General features: G+C 37.9%; 1 protein-coding gene and 1 pseudogene across 1 annotated transcript; both read left to right on the forward strand.

Annotated features, from left to right (window-relative positions):
• Positions 1 to 8,350: 8,350 nt before the first annotated feature.
• LOC143604493 (scarecrow-like protein 6) lies at positions 8,351 to 10,081 on the forward strand. Its single transcript, XM_077080954.1, has one exon. The coding sequence runs from the start codon at positions 8,351 to 8,353 to the stop codon at positions 10,079 to 10,081; it is 1,731 nt and encodes a 576-aa protein (XP_076937069.1).
• A 4,296-nt stretch (positions 10,082 to 14,377) lies between these two features.
• On the forward strand, positions 14,378 to 15,743 carry LOC143604492 (putative xyloglucan galactosyltransferase GT19 pseudogene; annotated as a pseudogene).
• The last annotated feature ends 378 nt before the right edge of the window (positions 15,744 to 16,121 follow it).

Raw genomic sequence — 16,121 nt, forward strand, 5'->3', positions numbered from 1 at the left:
AGACGGAGTGAAAGCACACAAACCATCTGATAGCCCAGAAGCTTGTTTAGTGACAAGCAACTTTGACCATCAAAAGTTGCACCAACAGTATAGAAAATGGAATTGAATAAAGCCTAATTCCTTCTGCCATACCATTATATGCATACAAACTGTCCATTCATTACACAAACACATAATCATTCACATATTGTTCACAAATTAGTTGAATTTGTCAAATTACTATGTAGGTTTACTAAGGTCTTGACTTACTGGCTAGAATGTTCATACTTTTAGTGATGCTGCTGGGCCGCACGCAACAAATTCCTTCATGCATCAAACTTAGGCAGGTCTAGAATTCCAGTGTTTTGCCTATATAAAGTATAAAATAAGAAGACTTTTTTTAAATAAATATTGATGCAATATCAATATAATAAAAAACTATACTTAAAATTAAGTGTTGACAGTAAATCAAATGTCTAAAATTCCCTAATACCTTGATTCCTTTAAGGCTTGAATGATAATCAATTTTTACCTAATCAACACAAATTAAAAAATTCAAGAAGATAAAAATCCATACCAAGAATGATGATTAAGAACAGAGAATCCCTCTTACCAAGTTGAAAATTTCATTATAGCACATAATAACCTTAAACGAAAATTTCGTTATATTAGAAACTATTCAATTTTTTTTTTATTTCTGAAAGAAGCTCAAAATTAACAAAATTGCAGGGCCAAAACCTGCTCCACAGACCAGAATCTTTTTAGGAACACACCCACGAACCACACACCTGCACCACATGTAAACATTATATGTGCAACGTTAAGTGTGTGATCTTTAATCATCCCAAAAAAATATCCATGTAAATATGATTAAATAAATCAAATTAACCATTTCTTCCTTATTAACCTTTGGTCCCCGTTCATTGAGAAAGTGCCTTCGTCTCCATTGAAAAGCAACTCTAAATCACTAACACCTGAACATTACCACATTACAGAGTCATACAACAAATGTTTGCAAATTAAAATCAAAACCTCCTAAATCCATTTATTTGAATGAAATACACTAATTTAACTATATAGAATCATATATTATAATCTTGGTATAATAATAATTCATAACTTTACCTGATGTGCCCCAATTTTCAAGGCTCCAAGTTCCTATAAAATAACCTTTCATTGATGATCTTCCTATAAGCTTGTTTCTTCTCCTTCCCTGTCCTCAAATTCAAAGCAAAATCAAACCCTGATCCTTTTCAAATCCTCAAAAAACAGAGCATAATCAACCCACCATCCCATTTTTTTATAAAAAAATGAGCATTGCAAACACAGAGCATAATCAACCCACAATCCCAATCACTGTTTTTCTTATATCACAAATAAACTAAAATTTTCAGTCAAGACCCTCACGGCTAATAAATACAAGTTGTGAGGATTTGAATGAAAATCGAATGATGCCTGAAGAGAGGCCGAGAGAATTTGAAAAATGATGAACAAATGATTTTTGAGGTACCGATTGAAGATGTCCAACTTGCTGTCTGCTTGAAATCCCCAAATCAAATAATTACAAAGAGTAATCGTTTAATGGAAACTGGTGTGTAACCTCTCTCAACTGCATGCATGAGCGTATGAGACTGATCCGAAGGTAGGTTTAATCGAGACGTAATGAAAAACCTATAACTGCTTTCCTTATCACACGGCTTAAATTAAATATGAGGTTAAATTTGGAGGGCTCAGATTAATTCTCTAACTATATATATAATTGTTACATGTAAAAGGATTACAGGGGTCATTGTAGATAGTTTGTATTTTGAAGGGTCATTTTGTAATAGTTGTAAACAATAGGGACTATTGTGATATTTTGGTAGTTAGGTCGTTGTTAGTTAGTGGTTGTATAATAACTGAATTGGTTAATGAGAAGAACTAGCTAAGAGTTTGATGAATTTCCTTCCTGTTCTTCTTTTCTGATTTCGATTAGCTATCAGTGGTATCAGAGTGGTTCAGTCCTTTCGGAATGCGCTCCAGTGACCAAATAGTTCATTTTTCCATTCAAATTCATATTCTGTTCACTTTCTCCGTTCAAATTCCGGTAAGTTTTGCAAATTCCGTTCGTTTTTCCGGTCAATCGTCGGAAAAAGTTTTTCGTTTCAATTCCTGAAATTGATTATCGTTGATCAATTTCTTCTCAATTATTTCCTAAATTTGGAAATTGACCAATTGTTCGGACAATTTCTCATTCAAATTCATTTTTAATTCAGTTCTTGAATTGGTTAAAGATTCAATCAATTCTACTCAATCATGACTAATACTTGTAATCAAGAAACCACGAAAATCCAAGAGATTGAAAGAACTCTCATGGATCATGAATCATCCTTATTTGATTTGAAGGCAATGGTGGAGAACAACACTGCACAATTGGCTGAAATATTGCCATTATTGAAGAACTTGCTACCTAATCCCAACAATGGGAGCCCGAGCAATTTGAGACCACAACAAGAATTTTCTCAAAGGACGGATGGTGATTTTGAAAGACAAAGGGATCCAGACTCCAATGGTTATTACAGAGGTCATAATCACTTAACAAAACTTGAATTTCCTAAGTTCAATGGTGATAATTTGGAAGAGTGGCTATGCAAGGCAAATCGCTATTTTGAAGTAGATGAGACTCCAGAAAGATTAAAAATCAGATAAGAAGAACATGAAGGAAATTCATCAAACTCTTAGCTAGTTCTTCTAGGAATGGCAACGGGGCGGGTTTGGGGCGGGTTTTGCTTAACCCGAACCCGAACCCGAACCCGAAACCAAAAACCATCCCCGTACCCGCCCCATTACCCGTCGGGTTTAAATCGGGGATTCCCCGTTTGGTTTTTTGTACCCCCCCGACCCGCCCCGTCCCCGAACCCGAAAACCCGAAACCGATCCGACCCAACCCGAAATTGGTTCATCACATAACTGAACATTTATCGAAATAAACTTCTGCATCACACACATGAAAGCTGAAACAATGTGTTACAAAGGAAATAAAACCAAGTCTACATGGCCGAAAAATCATGCCAAATACACAAACTACAAACTTGCGACCAAATCTAAATACCAAATCAAACCAAATCATCCAAAGTCGTCGTGCCACTTTCTTTAGTACCTACCTACATTAAGAATATTTATCAATAAATCAACCAAGTTAAAAGAATAAAAGCTATGTTACAAAAATAGTAAATTTTATAAATATTATTACCTCTTCCACATCCATTTCATATTCAATGGTGCGGCAATATGCCTCGGTCTCTTCCGAACAAGTTTCTATATTTAATAGTAATAACATAAACATATATTCATGATTATGAAGATAAATAACATGAGTAATAATGTAATATTCAATATAGCGTTACCTCGAATCTCATTCAACAACCAACTTTGAGCACACATTTGTGGTACAATTATCATTTGTGGAAGCTTCTGTAGTAACTTGTTGATAATTGCATCATTTGTGGTACAATTATCAACGGTAAGAGTAGACACTTTTCTATCAATATTCCAATCACATAGACAATCATATAGCGTATCTGCAAGAACATCAGCTGTATGTGGTGCAGGCACATAAATAAACCTATATAAGAGAGTTAGCTTTAAACCTATTTTTCTTCAACTCACCTCTGCTTAATACTTGAAAATTTCTAAAAACATTATCAAATTTCCTATCCAAAGTAAAGAGAACTAGAGAAGATTATATAGAATGGACTAGTGGCTCATGATTGCTAGTTGCACAATGGGTCTATGTATACCTGCTACACTACAAATTATTTGGCTTAACTGCTTTCTTCTATTGTTGAATTTATTCAAGAGTAAACAATGAGATCATACTTAATATGAGCAGGTTATTCACTGGTGTTTACATCTATTAATTTATTTAAAACAAAAAGAATTAACTTTAAACCTATTCTTCTTCGATTCGCCTCCGCTTATTACAGCTTGAAAATTCCCAAAATCACCATTCATAATCAATTTGAGACGTTGATTGTATATGGTTAGCATGTGTTTATCTAAACGGTTTGCATATTTGACTATTGAAATAGATTTGGATTGGAAACTGGAAATGTTTCTCAGTGTATGATTGATGGCTTCTTGGTGAATGAGATGGCGATTTAGGTTAACTTGATGAACTCTGACATGACATGACATGACTTCCGCTCGTTGTATTAAAAGGAGCGGTGGAGAATCGAATTAGCTCCTTCTAACACGACGACGACACAAAAACAATAATTAACAACCTAACGAAACACGAAAATCATCAGAGCTAAAAAAATTATTCAATGCAGCAGCTAATTAGCTAACCGAAATCAATAACTTCAATACGACTTACGTGTTACATATAATTCAATCGGAACTCATGTCAGAGTTAATCAAGTTAACCTGAATCGCCATCTCATTCATCAACAAGCCATCGATCACATACTTACAAACACTATCCAGCTCCAATCCAAACTCATCTCAATAGCCACAACACGCAAACTGCCAAACTGTCTAATTTGACTACACGTACTCACCGAATACAATCAACAGTCAACTACAGTCTAATTATTCAATGCAGGAGCAGTTAAATAGCTAGCTAGCAGAAATCAATAAGTTCAATACGATTTACATTAAAACATGCAATTCGATCGGAATAAGTTCGTTAATATTTACGTTAACATAAGTTGGAGTGAAAACAGGTGAAATAATAATAATAATAATAATAATAATAATAATAATAAGAGAATTAGGGATCTTACAGGTGGTAGGATGAGAAAGCGGTGGAATGAAACAGAGACCGAGAGGCCATAGAGTAAGAATATGAATATAATTGAGGATAATATTAATATTAATATAGTCTATTATCATGGAAAGAGGAAACCCCTAAAACAAATTAGATTCCCCAAATCAATTATCATGTCAATCATCAATCGCAAAGAGAACGGTGTATCATACGATATGCAACAACAACAAAATTAGGTCAATTTCAAATGAAAAACCCTAAAAAAGGAGAAAACATACTTCGGTGTGTGTGATAGTGGGGAAGAAAAGAATGGTGTGTGTGTGTGATTAAAGAGTGAGATTACATACTTCGGCTGGGATCAAAACGAGGAGGAGGAGGGTGGTCCGGTGGTGCAGACGGCGATTGAGTGGATGGTGATGGTGGTGCAGACGGCGATTGAGTGAATCGGGGGCGGACTGGCGGTGGCGGAGTCTGGATGAGTGGATGTCTGGATGTAGGTTTAGGTTTTTAATATATATATATATATATATTATTTATATTTATATTTATATATTATATCGGGGCGGGTCGGGGCGGGGGTACCTGAACCCAAACCCGAACCCGAACCCGAAACAATCCCCGAAACAATCTCCGAAACCCGACCCGAAACCGAAAAAACAAAACCCGACCCGACCCGAAATAAGCCGGTTTTCGGGTTTCCCCGTCGGATTCGGGGATTTTTGCCATCCCTATAATGATAAGTTTTAATGTGCAATATTATATTTCATTTATTAAAAAAATTAAGTGTTAATTATATAAAGATCAAAATATAAATAATTAATAGTTATTTGTTTTGTGTAACTAAATTCTTTATTTAATTTTCTGATTAGGATTAGTCCAATTTCTAAATGTTAACTCGTGGGTTCAATTTCTAAATTGCACTAATTTTGACGTTATTTTACTAATCTCGTGAAAATAACGTTAAAAGTGGCGGAAGGTTAATCAGGCATCATGTGGTGGCGCTGATAGCTGAAAGACAAGGGTACACACACCAATCGGCCGATGTCCCGGTGGTTGAGTGTTATATGCTTTATGTCCAAGACTTGATGCAAAACTACTATCGAGCCGGGGTCTCACCGGAAGCAGCATCTCTATTCCTTCGGGGTAAAGGTAACGCTGTCTACATCTTACCCTCCTCATACCCTACCATAGTTTTGCTATCGGTGGGATTTACTGAGTACGATGATGATGAACTCGTGGGTTCAATGGTTAATGCCTCTGTATGGAGCTAATTCTTAGGCCCAATGTCAAAACAATATCTAAGTTACGGTTGTTTATGAGCCGAACCGAACCGAGCGAAGGCTTGCTCGTTGCTTGGCTCGTTTACAACCGAACCAAACCGAACGGCTGAAATTCAAACCGAGCGAAAAACGAAACGAGCCAAAATCAAACTGAGCATTTTTCAATCGAACATCGAGCGATTTCGAGCATTTTTTATTTCTTTTTCACTTTAAAGATTTCAATAAGAAACAAGTTTGAAAGCTGTAAATAATATATTTTGTAAACAAATTAATAGTTTTTAGATAAACGTATAATAAGTTGTAAATTTTTAGGAGAAAGAAGTTTGAAGTGAGATATAATGAACATGTAAACAAACTTTTAGTATTTTGAAAACTTGAATCGAGCTAATAAAATTATAAAATTGACGGAATATGAAAAATTTAAAAGGGTTTAAAAATTGTATACTTATATTTTATGTGTGTTGTCTATATATTTATATATTTGTTCATATATAATTATATATAAAATAATTTAAAAATATTCAAGCCGAACCGAGCAGACCTTTGCTCGTTGCTTGGCTCGTTTACAAACCGAACCAAGCAGAGCGGCTCGTTTACAATCGAGCGAAAAAACGAGCGAGCATTTTTCGAGCGAGCAGCGAGTGAGTTCGAGCGTCGAGCGGTTTGGACAGCCCTAATCTAAGTGTTAAGCCTTGGCCCAAGATTTTATACTTTACTAAAAAAAGGAAAGAACGATCGAAAGAAGTGGCACACACAGAGCTGCAAAAGGCGATCTCCATCGCTGGACATCATTTAGCCCAAATTTCGGCTAGAGTTCCGATCAACAACCACTGGTTTAAGACATTAGGCATGAAATACCTCCAAAAAACTTGTCACTTGACCAGTTAGTTTTAAAAAAATAATAAAAACTCGTAGAGAATAACTTTAGGTATCTAAGATTTTCATTGTATATTTTTAATTACGTTTGACGTACTTTTATTTATTATTATTAAATTTAGTCTGATTATCCCTTTTTCATAAGACCTCGCCCAGAACCCAAAAGAGTTATTTTTAACGATAAACAAACGATCTTTAAAACTTTCCGTCCTTGTGAACAAAAATTTCTAGGTCAGCCAGCTGACGTGACGTGCAATGGACGTTTGAAAATGGTGATGCTATTATGTTATTTATAAAACAAAAGAAAAAACAAACATTTTCTTAATTTTTACCATGTCATTTTCGGTCCTGTGAGTGAAGAAAAAGAAGTGTAATTTAGTAGTACTTTTTATTTTAACGATGTACACATCCATCCATTGGCAGAAAACAAGAAGGGACACCATAGGGGACACCTACAACAGGATAGAAGCAGTGACCAAGTGAAAGGCCAAGACCACCACACCTACACTTTCAATTTCTAGAGACAGAAACACACAGTAGAGATTTTTATCTTGAAGCAGAAAGATGGAGCTCAAATAGTGACATGAAGATAAAAGGTGCGTGTCACTAATTTGGTCATATATTTAACACTTTCATGACTTCAAATCTGAAGCAAACATCAAAACATAGAAAAAAACTTTCATCTTTTGGCTAAAAAGACAAGATTTCTTGAAATTTGTTCTTGGTTTCCTTTTTATTTTATTATTTTTTTTTTTTGGGTTTGATGGGCTTTGTTTCTTGCTTATTTATTGAGCTAATCTCAAAGCTTCAAATCTCTAAACCCCACAAAATTATATCATTTTTAGAGTTAAAATAATCAAGAATCTTGTAAGTTTTTTTCATTACTCTTGCACTTGTTAAATTCTTATTTTTGTTGGTTTACTTTAAATAAACTGAACACATTTTGAACACATCTGAAACCACAAAATCTACAAACCTAATAAAACATTTTTGCCCTAAAAGTAATCAAGATTTCTTGAAAGCTGTTCTTGTTCATATATTGCTGTTGTTTTCTTATATTTTTTATTTTTATTTTTATTGAAATTAAAACCCATCTAAAAGCTCCAAATCTTGAAAACCCCCATCAACTTTTTCATTTTTGGACAGAAAAAAAAACAAGATTTTTGTAAACTTGTGTCTGTTTAAACAAGAAGCAAAATTTTATATAAAAAAATCATTTTTTTTTGTTTTTAAATAAAAAGTCTAATTATTTTGTTAATTGTTTTGAAATCTTTACAGGGTTTGAATTTATTTGATAGGAAAAAAAAACAAGATATTTGTGAACTTGTGTCTGTTAAAACAAGAAGCTAAATTTTATATAAAAATAAATTATTTTTTTTTGTTTTTAAATAAAAAAGTGTAATTATTTTGTTAATTGTTTTGAAATCTCCATAGGGTTTGAATATATTTGATTCATGATGAACAGATGAGAGGCATAGTTGCAGGCTTTCAATCTTCTTTAGACTCAAATAATAACTGGAAAGAAGTGAGTAATAATAATAATGAACCCATATCAGTTCTTGACACTCGCCGGAGCCCCAGTCCTTCCACCTCCACCTCCACCCCCTCCTCCTCCGTGGGCGGCGGCGGCGGCAGTAACACCACCCCACCAATGCTAACTGTTAATGAGTGGCCGGAATTACAACCAATTCCGGCGGAATTTGAACTCCAACAGCCGAGATTTGGTGGTGGAGTGGACGACTGGGAAAGTTTCCGGTGGATCTCCGGCCACTTTGATGATGCAGATGCATCTTTAAGCTTACAACAGCTTTTGCAAATTGACCAAAATGCACCTCCCAGCCTCGCCGCAGCGTTTGAAGCTCCTCCGGCTGTAAAATTTAACCTCCAAAACAAATTTCCACTGCTACCGCCGCCGCCTCCGGCGCAATTCCACCACCACAACCTCCCGAAAGCTTCGGGTTTTCGCAAAGATTCGATTTTGAACCCGGGTTTTCGAAAAGTTTCGATTGTGAATCAAGATCACGAATTACCGCTTGAACCATCTCCGGTGGCGGTAATAAAACAAGAACTAGAACTACCACACATCGACCCACCGCCACCGCCACCACACCACCAGCAGCTTATCTGTGAACACCTGTTTGCAGCGGCCGAGCTAATGCTCACAGGAAACCGCTCACACGCGCAAGGGATATTGGCGCGGCTCAATCACCACTTCACTTTGGGCCCGACTCTGAACAAACCGTTCCAGCGGGCAGCTTTTTATTTCAAAGAAGCAATGCAAATGCAAACACAATCAAACCTTAACCCGAACCGAATAACCACACCCGTTAATGGTATGTTCAAGATGGGAGCTTATAAAATGTTTTCAGAAGTTTCCCCAATTATTCAGTTTATCAACTTCACTTCAAATCAAACACTTCTTGAAGCTCTTGGAGACGTTACCGACATTCACATTATCGATTTTGATATCGCGTTCGGTGCGCAATGGGCGTCGTTTATTCAAGAACTTCCATTAAAAAACAATGGTTGCTCACTAAAGATTACCGCATTCGCTTCACCTTCGACGCACCACCCGTTAGAACCCGGGCTCATGCATGAAAACTTATCACAACTCGCGCAAGAAACCGGGGTTTCTTTCAAGCTTGAAGTTGTGAACTTTGATTCATTCGATCCGCGATGGTTTACGGTTTCCGAAACCGAAACTATCGTGGTGCATTTCCCGATTTGGTCGGTTTCCACTCGGTTATCGTCAATTCCATCAATTCTCCATTTCGTGAAGCAACTCAGACCGAGAATAGTGGTGTCGGTTGATCGGGGGTGTGAAAGGACGGATTTACCCTTCCCCGGTTACCTTCTTCAGGGTCTTCAGTACTATGAAGTTTTGTTCAACTCCATTGACGCTGCTAATGAAGTTTCGGATGCGTTAAACAAGATCGAATGTTATCTTTTCCGGTCTCAAATTGAACGGATGGTGTCGGGTAAGCTTCAGTTTCCAGAGCCAATGCCTCATTGGAGGTCGCTGTTTGCAGCCGGAGGGTACTCGTGTGTCAAGTTTAGTAACTTTGCTGAAACGCAAGCCGAATGTGTGCTGAAGAGGATGCGGGTTCAGGGGTTTCGCGTTGAAAAGAGGCAGAAAGCGCTTGTTCTTTGCTGGCAGGATCGCGACCTGATGACGGTTTCAGCTTGGAAGTGTTGAATATGAAGATGAAGTTTGAAGTCTATATATCATGAACCTGTAGAATAAATGTTTGAAGTAATGTCCTTTGCTTTGCTTGGCTGTTTGAATTTGTAAACTTTGGTTTATTGTGACTGATCATATATCTATCTATTCTTGACTGTTTATTAACAATTAACAAGAAGTTAATAAAAAAGTTGTAATATAATGAGTCAAGGTATAATGACTCACCTGAATATGATATGGGAAATCCATTTATCCAAATAACATTTTATAAGGTACAAAGTCAAAGGGGCTGGTGGTTGTAATATAATGTTTTTTTATAGGTGTATCGACTATATCTTTTTTATCGTTGTCGGTTTTAACTAACGAATTGGTTGTTGATGGTCCTACTTTTAATGTATTTGTTTCAAATGGCCCGCGACTGAGAGAATACTACTTCCGTTTAGGGAAGATCAATGAAACCGGTTCCTGGACCCGAACCGGACCCGAACCGGTTCCTACCCGATTTTTGTAGGAACCGGACACTATCTGATTCAACCCGATGATCCGTGACCGGTTCTTGCATTTCTGAGTGGGGGCGGGTAGGAACCGGAACCGAACCATCCGGAACCGGTTCTAGCCGTTGGATCGAATATAGCCGTCGGAAATCGTTTTTTGGCCGTTTTTTTGACCGTTGGGGTCAAAAATAGCCGTTTTTTGGCTCCACCAAGCACCCCACTACTAGTATAAATAGGTATTTGGTGTCATGGGTTCATCACAACACTCAAAACGCAAACCCGAACGCAAAAAAATACAAAAAAAACGCTATTACAACGTTTTGAGTTCTCTAATCTCTTGTTTTCTCTTCTTCTATATTCATATTTGTTGTTATGGCCGCCTCACAATCATCGGTTGGTCAAGGTTCCAACGCCGAACCAAGTTTCGTTCGTATTGTACCTCATAATCGTAATCAAGAGATTTGGTGCAATTGGGATTTGGTTGAATTGAGTGACCATTCATTGAAGGCTCGGTGCAAGTTTTGTGGGATTTATTTAAACCCACTTTCGAATTCAAATTTGAAGAAACACATCGAAAAACCGTATTGCAAGGCGTTGAAAAAGAACGTCGATTCGCAACAAACGCAAATGGATAGTGAAGGCGGAATATTTACATACCAAATTGATCGAGTTCAAGATCGTATGGCGAAGTTTGTGATTCAAGAAGCTTTGCCGTTTAGCCACTTCGACAACCCTCGCTTAACCGCCATGATTCGAGATACGCTTCAACCACAATACACTCACGTAAGTCGTCATACTCTTAAACGTTATTGTTTAAAATTGTGGAAGAATTTGAGACGTTGATTGTAAACGGTTTGCATATTTGACTATTGAAATAGATTTGGATTGGAAACTGGAAATGTTTCTCAGTGTATGATTGATGGCTTCTTGGTGAATGAGATGGCGATTTAGGTTAACTTGGTGAACTCTGACATGACATGACATGACTTCCGCTCGTTGTATTAAAAGGAGCGGTGGAGAATCGAATTAGCTCCTTCTAACACGACGACGACACAAAAACAATAATTAACAACCTAACGAAACACGAAAATCATCAGAGCTAAAAAAATTATTCAATGCAGCAGCTAATTAGCTAACCGAAATCAATAACTTCAATACGACTTACGTGTTACATATAATTCAATCGGAACTCATGTCAGAGTTAATCAAGTTAACCTAAATCGCCATCTCATTCATCAACAAGCCATCGATCACATACTTACAAACACTATCCAGCTCCAATCCAAACTCATCTCAATAGCCACAACACGCAAACTGCCAAACTGTCTAATTTGACTACACGTACTCACCGAATACAATCAACAGTCAACTATAGTCTAATTATTCAATGCAGGAGCAGTTAAATAGCTAGCTAGCAGAAATCAATAAGTTCAATACGATTTACATTAAAACATGCAATTCGATCGGAATAAGTTCGTTAATATTTACGTTAACATAAGTTGGAGTGAAAACAGGTGAAATAATAATAATAATAATAATAATAATAATAAGAGAATTAGGGATCTTACAGGTGGTAGGATGAGAAAGCGGTGGAATGAAACAGAGACCGAGAGGCCATAGAGTAAGAATATGAATATAATTGAGGATAATATTAATATTAATATAGTCTATTATCATGGAAAGAGGAAACCCCTAAAACAAATTAGATTCCCCAAATCAATTATCATGTCAATCATCAATCGCAAAGAGAACGGTGTATCATACGATATGCAACAACAACAAAATTAGGTCAATTTCAAATGAAAAACCCTAAAAAAGGAGAAAACATACTTCGGTGTGTGTGTGATAGTGGGGAAGAAAAGAATGGTGTGTGTGTGTGATTAAAGAGTGAGATTACATACTTCGGCTGGGATCAAAACGAGGAGGAGGAGGGTGGTCCGGTGGTGCAGACGGCGATTGAGTGGATGGTGATGGTGGTGCAGACGGCGATTGAGTGAATCGGGGGCGGACTGGCGGTGGCGGAGTCTGGATGAGTGGATGTCTGGATGTAGGTTTAGGTTTTAATATATATATATATATAATATATATATTATTTATATTTATATTTATATATTATATCGGGGCGGGTCGGGGCGGGGGTACCTGAACCCAAACCCGAACCCGAACCCGAAACAATCCCCGAAACAATCTCCGAAACCCGACCCGAAACCGAAAAAACAAAAACCCGACCCGACCCGAAATAAGCCGGTTTTCGGGTTTCCCCGTCGGATTCGGGGATTTTTGCCATCCCTAAGTTCTTCTCATTAACCAATTCAGTTATTATACAACCACTAACTAACAACGACCTAACTACCAAAGTATTACAATAGTCCCTATTGTTTACAACTATTACAAAATGACCCTTCAAAATACAAACTATCTACAATTGTCACAAATGACCCCTGTAATCCTTTTACATGTAACAATAATTGAATTCAGTCTTATTAGACAAAAAATTGTGTACTCCATAATATCTACTTAAAGTCTTGATCATGTCTGTTACAGGGGCGGATTTGAGTGATACATTGATGGATCGCATGGTAACCATCGCATGGTAACCCCCTGCTTAAATTTTGGCAGCATGAAATTGTATTTTTATAAAACTTCAAATATGATCACAAGTATTTATTTTGTAAACCTTGGTTTGTCTAATATTCTTTTTGTTTTTGTTTTTTTGGTTTCTGGTTTGTGGAGCTAGGTCTTAAATGAAGCTAATCTCATAAAATATAATTATACAATTTTTAAAACTCTTTAAAATTTTTCCTATTTCGTCAATGTTATAGTTTCGTTAGCTCGATTCAAGTTTTCAGAATACTAAAAGTTTGTTTACATGCTCATTATTATACATTTGTCTAAAACTACTAATTTGTTTGCAAAATATATTATTTACAACCTTCAAACTTGTTTCTTATTGAAAAAAATTTATAGTGAAAAAGAAATAAAAAATGCTCAAAATCGCTCGATGTTCGATCGAAAAATGCTCGATTCGATTTTGGCTCGTTTCGTTTTTCGCTCGGTTCGAATTTCAACCGTTCGGTTCGGTTCGGTTTCGGTTGTAAACGAGCCAAGCAACGAGCAAGCCTTCGCTCGGTTCAGCTCAGCTCGTGAACAGCCTATACTGCACATTAAGCATTACCTCGTAATGGACTATAAGTTCATGTACGGCCCACTGGTCGATCTTAAGTAGGTTGAACGTGGTAGGCCTAGTTTTGTTATCCAAATGATTATCGTTGGCCTAGTATATAGACTTTTTAAAATAGAAAATAAGATAACTGAACCATCCATGTAAGAAGTGTACCTGTATAGAGATTGTGTCAGTTCGGGTAGGGGATGTCAACAAGACGAGCCGAGTCTAAGCTCGAGCTCGACTCGTAAGAAATACCTTAAATGAGTCTAAGATCGGTCCGAGCTTAAGCTAGGTTGTGCAGTGTGAAATAAATACATAAAGGTCAAAAGAGGTAAGCTAAAATATACACTAGGCTCATTATATCTCGACAAGCCTTAACGGGCTTTCAATACAAGGCTCTAGCTCTAGCTCAATAACTAAACGAGCTTTATTTAAGGTTCATGCTAAAAAAAACTCGTCTTCTTCAAAACTATTTATCAATCCTAACCTCAATGAGCAGCTCGACTCGTTTGATTATTATTTTTCTTTACCATTTTTCTTTAAAATGAAGAAAACTAACATCACGTGCAAGTCACGTGGGCTGATTTAATCTTACAAACTCAAAACCAATCCAATATTCACTCCCGACCGCCACCACCACCATCATCCACCATGCCACCACCGTACACCACCATCCTCCTCATCCTCCTCCTGACCACCACCACCACCACAACCCAACAACAATCGGATCTCGACTCCGACTGCACAAACCGGTGGATCCACATCCGCCACCTCCCACCCAAATTCAACCTAGACATCCTAACCAACTGCTCCACCGACCACCACCCATTCTCCACCTCCTTCTGCCCGTACCTCACCAACCACGGCCTGGGTCCAAAACCCACAACCAATCCCACTCCTGGTTCCGCACCGACACCTCTCTCCTCGAACTCTTCTTCCACCGCCGCATGCTCGAATACCCTTGCCTCACCTCCGACCCCACCACCGCTGACGCCATCTACCTCCCTTATTACACCGCCCTTGACTCCTTACGTTACCTCCACGGACCCCATTACAACTCATCCGCCCAACACGGCCGTCACTTATTCAAATACTTACAATCCCATTCGCCCGAAATCTGGCTTAAAAAACCACGGCCATGATCACCTCCTCGTGCTCGCTGGAACGGCGTGGGATTATTCTCAGCCTGTGGGACCGATCCCCCGGTTTGGGGCACTTCGTTTCTCGAATTGCCCGAGTTTTTTAACGTTACGGCCTTGACGCTGGATTCGAGGGCGTACCTGTGGCAGGAACAGTCGATACCGTACCTCACGTCGTTTCACCCGCCGAATTTCGCTTTGTTTAATTCATGGGTGAATCGGGTGACCCGGTCGAAACGGTCGACTTTGATGTTGTTTTCGGGCGGTGGGGGGATATCGTCGACACCGAATATACATCGGAGTATTCGGTTGGAGTGTGATGAGAAGAGTGGGAATTCGACGGAGTATGCGAAGTTGTGTGAGTTTGTGGATTGTTCGAATGGGGTTTGTGAGCATGATCCGATTAAGATAATGAAGCCGATGCTGCATTCGAGTTTTTGTTTGCAGCCACCTGGGGACACGCCGACGAGGCGGTCGACGTTTGATAGTATTTTGGCGGGGTGTATACCGGTGTTTTTCGAGGATTTGTCGGCGAAGAAGCAGTACGGGTGGCATTTGCCGGAGGATGAGTATGAGGAGTTTTCAGTGACGATATGGAAGGAGGATGTGGTGTTTCGAGGTGTGAGTGTGATGGAGGTTTTGAACGCGATTCCGATGAGTGAGGTGAGGAGGAAGAGGGAGAGGTTGATTGAGATGATTCCGAGGATTGTTTATAGGAAGCATGGGAGTTCGTTGGGGTTGAGACGAAGAAGGATGCGTTTGATATCGCGGTCGAGGGTACGCTGCAGAGGATTAAAGCCAGACTTGAAGGTGTTGGTGATTTGTGATCAGTGGCAGGGTTTTGAGGTATTGTTGTAAGTTAATATGATTATGTTTATTGGTTTGTTACTGGATATGTATAAAGAGTTTTCACATATGAACAATTTTATAAAAATATTAGCAGGAAAGGTTATTACAATGGTTTTGTCATTTTGGGTTAAAAAGATAATGATTTAGGACTGTTTGAATGTTTTTATTGTGTCATTTGATGGTTTTATTGATATTTGAGTAATGTTCTAGTTGATAGAAAGTTAAATGTATCAGGATTAAACATGAAAATGAGAAAGATTGTATAATGAGATTTGAAATTTTAGCTTTTAAAATTGGTATATTGGTTTTTATTAATCCCAACTATCGTCTTTTTGGTCACTACCGGTCCCAACTAACGAATTGGCTGATCACGGTCCCAACTTTTAACGTATTTGTTCATAACGGTC

The sequence above is a fragment of the Bidens hawaiensis genome, unplaced genomic scaffold, assembly GCF_021521415.1.
Source record: "Bidens hawaiensis isolate Kalapana, Puna unplaced genomic scaffold, B.hawaiensis_p1.1 tig00065347_1, whole genome shotgun sequence".
NCBI classification, from domain to species: domain Eukaryota; kingdom Viridiplantae; phylum Streptophyta; class Magnoliopsida; order Asterales; family Asteraceae; genus Bidens; species Bidens hawaiensis.